Genomic DNA, 16,368 nt, shown 5'->3' with positions numbered 1-16,368 from the left:
GGCAACTTGCACAATACCGTGTATCCGGACAGGTGTACAGCAGCAACAACGCTGGTAGCGACATTTTTTTTTTCTTTTTTGTTGGGGGGGGGGGGGCGCATGGTGTATACTAGGGGTCTGAGCCATTTTGCTAGCGGCCCGGCCCGCACACATGACCGTCTTCGTCTCATTTGTTTTTATTTTCTAAATAAGTATGTTCGTGAGCTGCACAGACATGACTGGTCTCAAGCATTCCTTTCGTGAGGAACATGTGGTCACCATGTGCTAAAACATAACCGTGGAACAAAAACTTTATATTTTAGAATCCGCGTCCAGATATCAGTCATTCTGTACATCGCTATCGATGTTTCTCGAATGCTGACTCCAAATCCCCTTCAGAAATGACCTATATATGAGATATGGGAAAGGCTTCCTTTCAGACGTCATTTTGTTCAAACTCTCTCCCACCATCTTCACTGTCCCGGCCCTTGCAACTAAATTTCGCGACTGCGGCCCGCTGGCTATAAGCTCAGTTTGAGACCCCTGGTGTATACGTACATGACGTAAAACTGCAACGAATTGTCATATTCTACTTATCTGCTGGCGTAAAGGATTCCTTGTTGATATGCTCCCTAATGTGCAATCTTTTTAGCAATTATTCTTCAACGAGAGAACATGTGCAACACAGAAACGTCTCAGACGTATTGTATAGTGCCATAAAGCGTCGCAGGACACCGCCGCTATTCGCGCTATTTGCACTTATAGCTCCCATTACGTGGCGATTAGTAATGCGAAAAATATTTAGGAAAGCCTGATACAGGAAAACAAATATAAGTAAAATAGAAAGGTGGTTGTTTATCAAACATTCACATTGAATGAGTACAGAAACACAATACAGACGGCGCCCTTGATAGTTATGACAATTAAGCATCAAGTATCGTCAACTTACCTGTTGAGACAAGGGAAAATTCAGTGCTTATGGAAAATTGCCTGAAACGGCTCGTTGGGGCCCTCATGAGCAAAACAGAGCATTCAGCGAAACAAAGTTTCTCGAATCCCCTTCCTAACATCTTTAAGATGGCTCCTAATGATTTCCATTATTACAATGCGAACTCAATATCGCTATTTTCCTAAGCGGTAAGCAGAATGTTTTGTACTGTTTACTCAAGGTACGCCCACATAATTATATATTTGTTTTCAAAATCGCCTTGGCAACGTGTAAATGTGTAAACAGTAGTGGAAATAAAGTAGACCGAAGAATAAAGCAGAGATCTTATTTTGGGTGCGCGTTGCAAAAGACATACTGCAGTGACGTCACTGCAGTACCAGACCGGAAAAACAGTGCAGACTTAGGTAATCTAAGGGATGCAAAATGACAGCTAAGAATTTTGTCATTTGTCAAAGCTGTCATTTTGCATCAAATTTGTCTGAAATCAAATTATGATTTCATAAATTCTTTGAATAAATGTGCGAAGAAGTGAAAACTGCGGTACGCCAAGATAGTTTCTGCTAGGTAAACGCTTGCACTTTTAGATCTAGCATCAGTAGCAGTGGTGCTAACGTTGTTAGATTCTTATTTGCATATAAGTTAATTCATGGCATGCAAGTCAAACTTACATCCACGAGATCCTTGAAATCGCTGATATCTAAAATCCACGCGACGCAAAGGAACCCCATTCTTGTACGCATCACATTTCGTTACGGAGCAAGACGCAAGAGAATCTTCAATAACGACACTGTAGCAACATCAGAATTTGCGCAACAGACGCGGCGCAGGACAGTGGCTAAGAGCAAGTGTCGCGGCATATTGGCGCAACTAAAAAGCAATCGAGCAAACAAAAGGTACGTGGGCTGGGCGTAGACGTCCGCGCGCTTGTCTTCCTCATCTTCTGCCCTCACTGGGGTACTCTGGCGGGAAAATAAAATTGCGTCACCGCCCTAAAACTTATTCAGATGGCTTAGTGGCACCAGTACCAGCTTGAGAAGTGGAGCTTGGCCAGCGATTATTGTTCGCACGGTTGTGTTGCGATAGAAGTATCTTGTATCTTAAGATACACGATACATTATCGAATGTATCGGAAATACAGATACAGATACTCGTCTTTCGAGAAGTATCGCGATACAGATACAAGATACTCATAGAGTATCTAAGATAGTATCTAAGATACATGTATCTTCGATACTGCCCAGCACTGGGTGTCTCTATGTTACAATTTTAGGTTTCGAAGGACTGAATGACCCCTTTCTCGATTTTACAAACTTCCTCATTCAACAAATAGGTTGAACGTGGTGATGGCTTCGTTAAATTGAGTTTCAACTGTATATGTATAAGCGCGATAAATTTAGCAAGAATTTAAAACATTGTTATAGTAAAGAAAAATCCTCATTTGTATTGCGCTTTTAAGTCCTTGAAAAACGCGTCACAGGGCCTTGAATATCATTGAATTTTCTCCTTTGAGCCTCGTACAAAATCTGTGAAGCTTCTTGTGCCTTCTTGCATGAAGATCGCTTTGGTCGCTGCAGCGGCCGCGGTTCCTTACTTCAGCGCTCTGTTGAGTTTCGCCAGATCGGATTATAAAGACTTAGCTGGTATCTTACTTCGTACAACATACCAATTTCTTGCTATCGTATACATTGCGTCGCCCTTGCATCAAACTCAATTTCTCTTTATGATGTCGATAACATGTTCAGGAATTTCGAATTCTCTCAAATTTACAGATGTCTTGTAGGGGTTAACGAAATAGAAAGCATCAGCATAGTCGGTAAAACAAAAATTTAATGTTTTCTGGTATTCTTTACTACTTTTGACATCTCACGCTTGCATTCTTCTCTCTCGTGCAACACCAGCTTCGGAACCATACTTGATCTATCGCCATTTTTTATGTCAATGAGACAAACAGGTGCTTAAATGGGCGTCTAAGAGAGCAGCATAACAATGCGTACAACACGGTCGAAGGTCACCTGGGCATGCGTTGCCGTGATTGCGGTTGTGTGCACATTTTTGACAAAACCGAGGTGCTGGCGAAGCATAAATTCACAGTCGATACGTGAAATCATTGAGGCAGGCTTCATCAGGAAGTTCAATAGCACGTGCGTCAGTACCCCTACGATAGCATTTTCACGTCGTGAAATGTCATACTTTAAAAGGCTTTGAATGAAACAGTACAGTACGCAGTGTTGCTTACACTATGTAGAATTTTAAGTAAAAACGATTCTACAATTTTTTGCTGGTTTTGCCGCATGTCAGTGACATATGTGTACAGTTCCTCCTTAACTTCCTATGAATAAAGTGGCGCGAGCCAGCGCTGTGTGTCCGTCACCCTTCCTTGTCCCCATCTTCTATTGCTTTGTGTTCCGTCTAGTAAACTACGCTTTTCTAATTGATAATTGAACACACTTGTGGGAGAAGGCTGGATAACGCACAAAGGCAGGAAAATACAGAATGTGGCTGGGGATGGGACCCCTAAACTTCAACTGCATCTTCCCGTCACTTTGTCGATATCAACAGAATGTCAATACTCCGGTATATTAAAAAGTATATACTTTAAGGATTACACCGGAATATGAAATACCGGACCCTCCACCAGCAAGTTTCGCTCTCTTCCTTGTGCAACCTTAACGAAACTGCAACAAACAGTTCAATATGCACGAATTACTACCTTTGTAACACGCCTGATGAAACCTTAATGCAAATCAGCAGGTAATGAAGCCAAGGAAGGTATAGGGGACGTTAATTGTACGGTTTTTAGTGTAGTGTAGTAATTGTGACATAGTTGCGAGGAAAGTAATATGGGCTAAAGAAACCTTCCCGCTGGCAGGGACCGAACCTGCAACCTTCGAATATCGCGCGCGATGCTCTACCAATTGAGCTACGGCGACGGTCGTCCTCTCTTCCTTTCGATGGGATATTTATGTGCATGCAAACCTGGGAGTGTTAGCGCGGCTCATAGCCATGGGGCGGCGAGTGTACAACACTCTTTCTTTGCCAGCTGGCGTCACGTAGCACGCGATCCTTTATCGTGTGGGCAGCTGGCTAATAAGCCCTCGCATACTTCCGCTTTACTTTTACAGCGAAAGCTGTTATGAGATCATTTGAGCGCTCGTTTTCGGCGCGGTAGTTGTACGCCGCCGCCGCCGGTGCCCGTAACCACTATCGCTCGAAATAAGAAAAAAAATCACACCATCTCCCGCTACAGGGGACGATGAGGCGATGCGAAGCAGCGTTTCGGCATGTCGAGCCCGCGTTTCAGACGGGGAGTGGAAAGGGGCAAAATGGAAAGGGGGAGGAAGAGGGGGGAGATGGGAAGTGGAAAAGGAAGAAATGGAAGGGGGAAAATGGGAAGGGGGGAAATGGGGAGAGGGGAAATGGAGAAGAGGTGTGTGGAGAGGGTTTGCGCATGCGCAGTAAGGGTGGTGAAGCCGCACACCACCACCACCGGATTGAACTCTGCCATATGATGCTTCGCATCTAAAAAACGAAATAAGAAAAAAAAATGCCAGGTTGGAACGAGGTTCGAACCTGGGTCCTCTGCGTGGGAGCCCAGTATTGAACCTTTAAGCCATGGCGGTTTTTTTTTTCTTTATTGCCTGCTTTTGACAAGAAACAAACAAAAAACAAGAAGAAACGCTATTTACAATACAAACACTGGTTGCGTAAAAAGGGAGAGGGATCGACAGGAAAAAAAAAGGAAAGGCCATACTGGGACTAATGAGGACGCTCTAAACCTCCTTCATTTGCAAAAGAAGCTCTACACGATCTAACCAATCAGAAACATCCTCAAGAAGTTTACCTTTTTGCGAAGCAGTTTCAAGCACCGCCATGGCTCAAAACAAAACGGGTCAATACTTCAAAGAAAGCGTAACCCGTTTTGTTTTGAGCCATGGCGGTGCTTGAAACTGCTTCGCAAAAAGGTCCTCTGCAGGCTTCATGTCGGGAAGAAGCCACATTGACATATGTAATATAGCGGGGTAGAAGAGTAAAATAGGCACCAAGCGTCGCACAACGCGAATTCTGTAACCAGGCGTTACACAATGCGAATTGCGGAACGAGTAGGTTGTTGAATGCTTCGAAGCCATTACAAAGGGCACCACCATAATTTTTTATCGTCATCAGGCACAGCATCAACAAAGCGCATAATGCCTTACATGCGTTTAGCAGGCTACCACGGCTCTCCGCAGAATGACGAAAAATGGCACAGTGCCTGCTTCCCTACTTCTAAAACATTACAATGATTTATAGCGTAGTGCCTCGCAAGTGCATTTGTATTGGTTTCCTAGGAAGCCCATAAGCGCATGATCCATTTCCTCGGGGTCTCAGTAAAGTTATTCGCCCCCCCCCCCTCTCTCTCTCACACGTCAACGTATGTTATACAGCATGGCGGGAGAGGGAAATAGCGACCTGGCGTCACCCAATGCAAACTGCATAACTGGTGGGCCGTTTATAGCTTCCAGCCCATTACAAAGGGCTGAGCCATAATTCTTCATCGTCATCAGTCGTCGCGTCAACAAAGTTCACATAATGCCTTACAGACGTGTAGCTGGTGCCTCGCTTCTCCGCAGAATGAAGAATAATGGCTTAGTAGGTGCTTCCGAACTTCACAAAAAATGCGATTTATGGCATAGTGGCAGGGCTGGGCAAAGATACTTTGAAATTGTATCGCGATACGATACCAGATACTCAGGCAAGAAGTACTGGAGATACAGATACAAGATACTGCCGCAATAATTGTATCCGATACGATACTTGGCAATTGTATCTTAAGATACTTCGATACATTATCAAATTTGTTATTATAGATCCATATAATGTAGCAGCAAACGCCAATGCACGAAAAGGTCTGCTTGAAAATTTCTTAACTGTGACCTATTTTGCTTCACTTGAATGAAATGTCTCTTAGTATCTCGAAAGTATTGCCCTTCTTGCTCAAAGTACATTAGTTTCCTTCCAAAACAACTTATTAGGGTTAGTTTTAGCTTATTCACACAATAACTCTTTATACACTTCACTGACAGCTGTTCTTGCTTGTTATTTTTGCAATTGATGGGAGTCGCTGCTCAGCTTGCCGACCAGCTAGAAGGTTGCCGTATAATCACAAAAACTTCAATACGAAGCCTTCTTACGACGGCGCAAATACCGGTGTGGACTTTTACCCTGTCCGTAAAAGACAGTTTGCACAATACCATATATCCGGACAGGTGTACAGCAGCAGCAGCGCTGGTAGCGACATTTTCTTTTTTTTCGGGGGGGGGGGGGAGGGGCTGGAACGCATGGTGTATACTAGGGGTATGAGACCTTTCGCAAGCGGCCCGGGCCACACACATGACCGTCTCCATCCCATTTTCTTTTTATTTCCTAAAAAAAGTATGTTCATGGGCTGCACAGACATGACTGGTCTCAAGCATTCCTTTCCTGAGGACCATGTGGTCACCATGTGCTGAAACATAACCGTGGAACAAAAACTCTATATTTCAGAATCTACGAATTTCACTCGTTATGTACATCGGTATCGATGTTTCTCGAATCCCGATTCCAAATCACCTTCAGAAATGACCTATATATGACATATGGGAAAGGCTTCCTTTCAATCGTAATTTTGTGCAAACTCTCTCCCACCATCTTCACTGTCCCGGCCCTTGGAACTAAATTTCGCGACGGCGGATGACGTAAAACTGCAATGAATTTTCATATTCTACTTACCTGCTTGCGTAAAGGATTCTTTGTTGATAGACTGACTAACGTGCAATCTTTTAGCAGTTTTTCTTCAACGAGAGAACATTGCAACACAGAAACATCTCAGACGTATTGTATAGTTGCACAGAGCGTCGTAGGACACCGCCGCTATTGGCGCTTTTGCCGCTTTTAGCTCACATTACGTAGCGATTAGTAATACGAAAAATATGTAATAAGGCCTAAAACAAGAAAACAAATATAAGCAAAATAGAGAGGTGGTTGTGTGTCAAACGTTCACATTGAATGAGTACAGAAACACAACACAGAGGGCGCCCTTAATAGCTATGAGCATGAAGTATCGTCAACTTACCTGTTGAGACAATAGAAAATTCAGTGCCTATGGAAAATTGCCTGAAACGGCTCGTTGGGACGCTCATGAGTAAAAGGGAGCATTCAGTAAAACAATGTTTCTCGAATCCCCTTCCTAACATCTTTAAGATGGCTCGTAATGATTTCCAGTATTATAATGCAAACTCAATTTCGCTATTTTCCTAAGCGGTAAGCAGAATGTTTTGTACTGTATACTCAAGCACGCCCACATAATTATATATTTGTTTTCAAAATCACCTTGGCAGCGTATAAATTTGTTAACAGTAGTAGAAATAAAGCAGACAGAAGAATAAAGCAGAGATCTTATTTTGGGAGCGCGTTAGAAAAGACCTACTGCAGTGACCAGACCGTACAAACAGTGCAGAGACTTAGCAATGTGTGGGATGCAAAATGACAGCTAAGAAAACACTTGTGCTAATAATGACATGACTTTATAAATGCTTTGAACAAATGTACCAGAAAGTGAAAAATACGGTACGCCAACATGTTTTCTCTTAGGTAAACGCTTGCTCTTTTAGATCCAGCTTCAGTATCAGTGGCGCTAAAGTTTTTAGAATATTATTTGCATATAATTTAATTCATTGCATGCAAGTCAAACTTACATCCACGAGATCCTTCCAATCGCTGGTATGTAAAATACACGCGACGCAAACCAACCTAATTCTTGCCGCATCACATTTCGTAATGGAGCAAGACGCAAGACGCAAGAGAATCTTCAATAACGACTCTGTAGCAGCATCAGAATTTGCACGATAGACGCCGCACGCAGTGGAGTACGTGGCGCAGGACAGTTGCTAAGAACAAGTGTCGCAGCATTGGCGCAACTAAAGAGAAAAGGGATCGAGAGAAAAGGTGCGTGGGCTGGGCGTGGACGCCGGCGCGCTTATCGTCCTTATCTTCTGCCCTCACTGGATGACTCTGGCGGAAAAATAAAATTGCGTCACTGCCCTAAGACTTATTCAGATGGCTTAGTGGCACCAGTACCAGCTTGAGAAGCGGAGATTGGCCCGCGAGTATTGTTTCGCATGGTTGTGTTGCGATAGAAGTATCTTGTATCTTAAGATACACGATACATTATCGAATGTATCGGAAATACAGATACAGATACTCGTCTTTCGAGACGTATCGCGTTACAAATACAAGATACCCATAGAGTATCTAAGATAGTATCTAAGATACATGTATCTTCGATACTGCCCAGCACTGCATAGTGGGTACCTTGCTAGTGTACTTCTAATAGTAGCCCCAAGAGAGCTTACAATGGGCACTAGAAACGCCGCTCTTCCAGCTTTCGCTGTGACTGTGCTGCCGTTTCAGCGCAGGCCTGGCGTTTTTTCTTCACATCACAATTACTACAATACACTCAAAACAGTACAATTAGCGTACCCGACACCTTCGTTGGATTTATTATCTGCTGGTTATGATTAAGGTGTGTCAAAGAAACGAGCCCTCAAAATGTTCGTCTTTCATTCACCCCTGATAAGGGGCCTTTAAGGAAATGCACTGACCTCACCTCGCTTTAGAGTGACGTGTCATAACAATTTCATAAAAAATCTTATGTGTTATCATTGTTGTTTTTATCAAATAATACTATAAAATGTAGTTTTTATTATACTTTCACCACCTGTTTCATGATCAAGGTTCTTGTGGGCTATACACGAACAATATTTGATTGAGTTGGGAGAGGACCTCAGACGCTTTTCCTTGACACAGGCTCCAACGAGTTTCGTCAAACTCAGTCCAGAAGTACTCTCCCGCAATGTTGCGAGACAAGATTTTTCTGATATCAAATATCTGGTTAATAGGACTTGCATTACAATGCCTTATGGCTGCCGCACGTGAGTTATTCCAGCTTTCCTTTTTTTATGAAAAAGCGCTTGTGCACTGCAACGTGTTCATGGAGTTGTTAGTCCTAAGTAATCTTATTCGTTGTCTGAAATGTTGGCCTGAAAGAAGTTTGACAATTTCTGACACGACATGTGTGTTTAGATGAAGAATTTCCGAGTAAACAAGTGTTTTAGTGCAACAGGTAAAGCAGGGTCGTAACAGATGACAGTTCGTCATCGCCGTTGCCGTGAAGTTTAGCATCAACAACCTTTGCGACCAGATCTTATCACGCTCCTCCTGCCGCAAGATGCTGGCAACTGGATTTCGGTCAAGTAAGATGAAGGCGTGAAGGGCGCCCTGTCTATGTGTGGAGGGAGAGGGTATGGGAGGGTCAGTTCAGAAGAACACAGTCTAGGGGATGTGAGGGGGGACAGGGTGAAGAGAAAAAAGTTCGCAGGCCTTCGTCATGGGGCACTGAAAGCACAGCTCAAGTAATCTTGTGAATCTGCCTGTGCGGGCTGTTCGGTTTAATCGCGCGGCTAAATGCAGCTTGCAGCCTAGCTTACACGTTCGTTTGCACGTAGTCAGCCACTGATGCGCAGGCTGGGTGAGACGAGGTGGCAGGTGATGTTGTCTGCGTCGTATTTTCGTGCGCCTCGTGTTGGAGATGGCGCTATCTCTAATTTTCCACACGATTTGAAGCGATAGGAGACACGATTAGTCTGCTCACCTTTTTGAGCGCTGCTGATCACGCCAGCAGTGCGACATAGAGAGTTTGTGGTCATGGAGTTCATATGCTCGTGTTTTGCCGTTGCGTCACATCATATTTGTCAGTTTAATGATTAAGCGAGTATTTAGAGTAATCCACACAACTACGTGGTTTTGTTTCTGAAGTTGTCCAATAAGGGTTTAATTCTGTCCGCGTGGTCTGCTTCGGGCAACATAGAGACTTTTTTTTTACCTGTTCCACAAAACCGCGCTGTACGCATGTACCGAGAAAGGAAATATTTTAGATGGGCCAAACGCTGGGTAGGTTGCACACAACCTAGCATTTTATGCGTGCTGTTGAACATCTGCACAGTGTGATTTAGAGAAGACAATTCTTTTTGGAAGGAAAACTGATGTATTAATCCTCCGGCTCATTTCTCAGTAGATGAACTATAAGTGGGCTTGAGGGGAAGATGCGAGAATCTGCTACTAAACAATGTATAGATGCTTGCGCTCCTAACTGAATATGCGAAAATGTACGGAAAAGCATCGACAAAGAGGTCAAGGGCTGTCGTAGTGATTATGCAGATTGCAGTGCGAAACACATTTTCATATTTGTTGATTGGAAGGATGCTATAATGTTACAGATGCCGCTATCCTGTGTTGAAACATATATTTGGTGGAGCAGAAGATGAATAAACGTTCGAATTAGAGAATAAGACCGGTCATTATCCCAGACGAATCATTTGTATTTTGTCGCTCATTGTCGGGATAGGGGCTCTTCACCTGTCTTTCAGGACGCAATGACCACTTCACGCCATAGACAACAGCTCGCAAGACAGGCTTCGCATATCAGACGGAAAGTTGACGGGTATATAGACTCAGTGATGTTGAACTTACGTGTCTTAGTAGCACGTGTAAAACGTCATAACCATGATATTATGCAAGTACTAATCTACAATGTTTCCTTGTCACATCTTCTTGCTTCTTTGCTAATGTTGTTCTAGGCACTTATAAACGCGAATACTCTCCTAATAAAAATATAATTGTGAGTCATCGCACGCCCTGCACCGTTCTAAAACTTTGTCCTTGCCTTTGTAAGTGCTAAGAGTTCTAAAAGATGAGCGGCCTCTACTTGCGTAAACCCAAATGAGAGGTTCATGGGTCAATAGTTGGGCCCATGATGGAGCGTGCCGATATGGCAGGAGGCTTGCTTATGGTGTCCACTTTGTCAAGAGGAGTAATATCAATGTCGAGCATAGCTATGGCTGGAAAAAGCGCAGTTGTCCTGTGCCACGTACTGTTGGCAGTTGATTGCCGAAAGAGGAAAGAAGTTGTCTTCACAGTTACACGGCAAATAGCAACGCAGTTTCATTGACGTGCAAGAAAACTGTTCACCGAGTGCACGAATAAGGCATCTTTTCGTGGCGGAGCCTGCGAGACGGAAGGCCGAGACATATAAAGATCACGAAAGCGAGAAGGCATGAAGTGCGCACAAAAGGAAGTCGGAGCTCCCAAGCATAATTTGCCACAGTGGTGACGGGACCGCCGGCGCACGTTACTGGCCAGACGCGGGGTTGGCTCCAATTAAGGACCGACTGATCTTGTGCATCTTAATAAGCGCAAAGCAACAATATTGAGAGGAGGAGACGTGTAGACAGGACTGACGACGTCCAAAGACGAGCTCAAATACGATTCTGACGGGAACTCGGTGGGTGTTCCTTTCGGGGTATCTGAGTGTGGCCTTTTCATCTTTTTATGTAGCCTTGTGCAAGGCACACACGGTTGGGCAAGGTTTACTGCAATGCATATGACCGACGAAACCTGCGCACATTCTCGTTCGTACGAATACTTTGTTAAAGATAAGAGGGAGAAATAAAAGAAAGAAAAGGCATCCATAAATATTTTTGCGCACTTATGAGAGCTGACAATTTATTAGGAACAGTGCATGATAATATTAAGTTATTTTTTTGTGCACATCATTGACGCTTAAATAATGAAAATTTGAAGAGGTGCAGTGCATTTTCGTAAATTTGTTGCGGTTTACTTCAGTTATATATTGCAACATATAATAATCCAACGTAAGCTCTCAGGTAAAAAAATTCAAATTACTAAGGCGAAGGCCAAGCATGCTTTATCAGAAAAATCACCTGCCGAAAAGCCAGCGTGAGGAACAAAAAGAAAAGCAGATAAATCACAAAAACTCACAAGGTCCCTTATGCATTCGCCTAAGACGAAACGAAAGTAAAAGCCATCCGGTGTGCGAATTTTCCGAGTACCTCATAATATGCGAGCGGGATTTCTAAGGCGAAAGCCTTAGATGCCTCATCAAGCTTGAAAATAGACTGTCAGCATCGGCGTCCCGAGGCGCCTCCGAAACGTGACTCCGACATTCACAACACTCACCTGCGGAGATTGCGGCGCAGTATTTACCGATGAAACTTAACATATCATTTCCTCTTCTAATAATAAACGTGCGATGGTGCAATTAGCAGCAATATAATTTTCGAGCCATAATTAATCACTTTAGAGTGACCCATCGCTTCACTTTCGGGTCCCTTTAAGGCAGCCAACATAAAAATTCTCGTCATATATACTGGAATTCATTCCCGATACCATTACAATCTGAATATAGCCAAATAAAAGCGTTTTTTATTTGTGGAATAAGATGTTTACCTAAGCAAAAAATATGTAGCATGCAATCAATCTCTGTCATACTCTTAATACTATACTACTGCAACATTTAATACTATTGCAAAAAATAAGCAATGTAGCAATAATGATATTAATGCTTATTCCACGCCTCAATGCCAAATTGGTGGCCTTAGCACGCCATTTTTTGTTGTTTTGACCGTGGCTAAAGATGTCGATGTAGCATAGGTTTAAGGAGTTCACTGCTTCTCTTTCTTCACATAGATTCCTTCAGTCATGTGTGCTACATGAATGCACCGTCAACTTCGCCGGATACGTTGTCTATAAACGAGGTGGATGTGGACCTCTGCAGTCACATTATCATGGGATTCGCCACATTGAACAGAAACTCCACTGTGAACTTGAATCCCCTCGGTGGCTACAAGGATCTTGCAACGTTTGCAGCTCTCCGCGAGCGCAAGTCCACGCTGAAGCTGATGATCTCTGTAAAAGGTGATAGTAACATTAAGGAAATGCTGTGGGGTGCTTCCAGGAGGCAAAGGTACGATACAAAGATCTTCAACATATCAACGTGCAGTCATCCGTACATACATTTAGCTGATTTTGTTTAAAAAATAATGCACACCTTGGATTTTTTTTTCATCGAAGAGCGAAGCATTGAAAATGACAGCAAGGTTTGGAGTTCTGGCTCATGTTTTTTCAAACGGTATTTTGTACTAAATAATTTGAAGGTGGCTTGATAACTCGTCGCAGCATGGTGGGGCGGCGTAACTATTCTACGCACCAACACATGCCCTAGTAGCTACTGCGTTCATGCAAAATGATTGAGCGCCTTAAGAAAAGGAAGACAGCTGAAAGAGCGCAGCTATGGCGCCCGAGTGCATGGTATTGAACTACATAGCGCATAGATCTTAGCATTGGAACATCTGCTGTGATAGCAGAAACTATCTAGGCAAGCTTATAGTGCATCAGAATGCTGCTATCATGAACTTAATCGTGTAGCCAAAAGCTAGTGGAGAGTCGGGTAAATAAAGTAGCACTTTTGGTTCGAAATAGGAGAAAAACAATTAATACGATTGTAGTATACAACACTCAGGGTAATATAAGCTCACACTGCATAAAGGCTAGCAGACGGCTTCTAGAGGAACAACGTCACTGGCGTTTCGCGCGTGTCACCTCAGTGGCTCAAAAAATCGTCCACAAACAAAACCGCAAGCGATCGTAGTTTCAACAGCATTGCTCATTCTATTTAAATCTAGCCCTATAGTGTGCCCCAAAGGTAAGAAAGAGCGGAATTAAGTGATACTCATCTATCAAAGAGCTACCGAAACATATTTCAACTTTTAAAAGCTCCATAAAAGTGCCGGACAGAGCATGAGCTCCAAAAACTGTCAACGCAGTTTACGACGAATTAGCTGGTATACCGAGAAAACTCACGGCCCCTAAAAAAAAGAGCAAAGTCTCATTGGCAGCAACGTTGAGCATCATGCTTGAGGTCCACTGCTCGCGTTCTAAATATCCGCGGCTACAACATGCACGCAAGGAGTCCCGAGCCCTGAGGAGGTGTGACGCGTCTTAGAACAATAACGTGTTGACCGCCCTACATATATTGACGAAGGATAATTGACACCTCGCTTGTACACTTCATGAAACTGACCGAAAATCACCGGCGCTGGCAAAAGCTAACTGAACGTAAGCGCCGGTCAGTGCCAACACAAGCGGCTGCGATCCCATTAGAAGGAGTTTCCCTAGTTTGGCATGCGGAACGCTTAAATAGGGTCTGCAAATGCCTGTTTTTCACTGTCGAACCCGAGAGAGCAGGTAACAATTGGAAAATTATGGCGGCCTTCATACCATTACGACAGCTGCTGCCTAGTGCGTTGCATTATGCCTCGCGTCTTCACTCACGAACTGTTGTATGGTCGGACAAAACGTGTTGTATGCGGGAGGGAAAGGCGCTTTTGCACTCTTCACATCGTCCAGCGCATGTTTCTTTTTTTTTTTGGCAGGTAAGCTGTCTTTTCAAAACCGGCTCAGCTCGCTTGACGCGATGGAACATATTTTTCAATGCTTGAGAAGACGGTATTGTTTCGATCATGACGACTAGGAGATAACCTGCAGGCAACGAAGAGAGAGATAGAGAGAAAAAAATGTTTATTGATAAGTTGGTAGCTAGCGAAGGTGAGAGGAGCCCTTATTGAAGGAACCCTCTGGCCTGGACCGCCCACCAGGTCCGCTCCATGAGTTCTGTCTGGTCGATCAGGTCTGGCTTGAGATCGCAGCCTCCCACGCTTTACTGATGACATTTGTGTCTGCATCTGTTGCTGCTGCTTGTACAGCTGGGTTGCTTCCTTTACATTGCAGTAGAAAGTGTGCTACAGTGTTTTCGGCATTACAGTGTGGGCAGGTGTAGCCGTATGACGTCGGTTTCATGCTGTGCAATAGGATGCTGTGAGTGAACGCATTGCTTTGAAGTCATCTGCAGTCGGTGCCTATGTCTCTTGTGAGTATGGGATGTGGGAGAAAAGCAGTAATGGTTTTCGTACTGTTTTCAAGGAGTCTGCGAGGTTAAAGAAACAAAGAGAGAGAGAGAGAGAGAACGAAAAGAGGGAAAGGCAAGGAGATGGACCACAAATGTATCATCCGGTTTGCTACCCTACACAAGGAGGAGAGGGAAAGGGAAAGAAGAGCGGAGATAACAGCAGGCTCACAAAAACAAAGAAATAAACGACATGAAGCTGCGGACCGGGAGTACTAGAGCCTATCCAACAGACCAGTGTCACGCAAAGAGTTCAATAAAGCCTTAATAGACTTCCGGTGCGACGACAGTTCGGGTCGGCATTCTAGCATTGACCGTTCCAACAGGCGCCTGTCGTCAAGGCGGGCCAACACTGCCGCTAGCGGCACCGTGTACGCGCTGTATTGAGGAGAGCGACAAAGAACATGTTCTATCGTTGCTTCGCTGAGCAGTGGTTGAAAGCTGCGAGGCCAAACCTCGCAGCGTTCTGCTAGTGTAAATCTTTCCATTTGTTGTACCTAGGAAGACTCTCAGGACAATGTAGCCACTCATTTACATATTCAAAAACATGGCCGTGGAACATTTCGATGCCAAAAGCTCCTCGACAAGCACATTGGAGTGCAACGTTTGTTTTTATGTTTTCAGGTTCGTTCAGTCTGTTGCGTCGACGCTGAGAGCGGCAAATCTAAGCGGGGTGGACTTGGATCTGAAGCTACCAAACATCCTCTACGCCTTTAAATACGTAAAGTTGCTGGAGGTAAGAGGACACCTCAGTGCGACAACGGCAGTCTTACAGAGGCTGTTATCTGTTTCATAGTTTTCTAGGTTCAGGAACGAACAAGAATGCGTGAGAAAACATTTTCAGAAAAGGCATCTGAAAACGCAGTGGAAGGGCAGAGTTCAAACAACAGAGCTGGAAGCATGAAGTTCTGCTTTCCTATTCGCTTGGCTCCTTTGGCCAATCAGGGAAGCTTGTTCTGATAGCAAGGTTTTTTTAGCGTTCATTCAAAATTGGGGATTGTAAACCAATGCTCCCTCTAACCAGGTTAAGTAATATCACGTCAAGATGAGCCTTCAATGTATTCTATATTTCAGAAGCCATAGAAGGTATAAAAGATTAGTGGTTCTTAGCGTGTATTCTTTAAACTATTTTAGTAAAGGACATCAACTTGTATGACATTATCAGGTGGACCTTGGATGCGTACTGCTTCCGAGGTGGAGTGCACCTTAGATGCAGCTAACTTTGCAGTGGAACTCCACATAGAGCGGCTAAAGTTATGTAACGCTGCTACACCGAAGCACGGAGGAAAAAATATTTAGGAGGTGAAACTCCCATTAGAGCAGGCGTCGGCAGGCGTTCAGATAACGTCACAAAAAATACAAAAATAACATGCGCCGATGGAGGCACTTCAATTGGCGGTGCCTTGCGGCGCGAAACCGCAACCACGAAAAAAAAAAAAGAAAGCGCTACCGACCGGGCGAGCACGCCCGCGCGCGTTCTCTTTAGCAGCGTTCGTGAGCAGAGGACAGCGGCGTTCGTTTGAACGGGCGCGTTAATTTTAACGCGATAGCGTTAGAGAGCTCGTGTCGCAGAAATTCCGGTGTCGGCATCTGCACCGTTGGT

General features: G+C 44.1%; 1 protein-coding gene across 2 annotated transcripts in view; it reads left to right on the top strand.

Annotated features, from left to right (window-relative positions):
• The window catches only part of LOC119386696 (acidic mammalian chitinase), a 72,632-nt gene that overhangs the window by 7,618 nt on the left and 48,646 nt on the right, over window positions 1-16,368 (top strand). For both annotated transcript variants that reach the window (XM_037653987.2, XM_049413221.1), the window contains exons 2-4: window positions 8,753-8,877; window positions 12,491-12,767; window positions 15,390-15,501. In XM_037653987.2, the coding sequence (XP_037509915.1) occupies window positions 8,799-8,877; window positions 12,491-12,767; window positions 15,390-15,501 (468 nt within the window). In that variant the 5' untranslated portion in view covers window positions 8,753-8,798. The remainder of the gene's footprint in view (window positions 1-8,752; window positions 8,878-12,490; window positions 12,768-15,389; window positions 15,502-16,368) is intronic.

Source organism: Rhipicephalus sanguineus, chromosome 3 (genome assembly GCF_013339695.2).
Source record: "Rhipicephalus sanguineus isolate Rsan-2018 chromosome 3, BIME_Rsan_1.4, whole genome shotgun sequence".
Lineage (NCBI taxonomy): Eukaryota > Metazoa > Arthropoda > Arachnida > Ixodida > Ixodidae > Rhipicephalus > Rhipicephalus sanguineus.
This window is presented reverse-complemented; position numbering and strand designations above follow the sequence as displayed.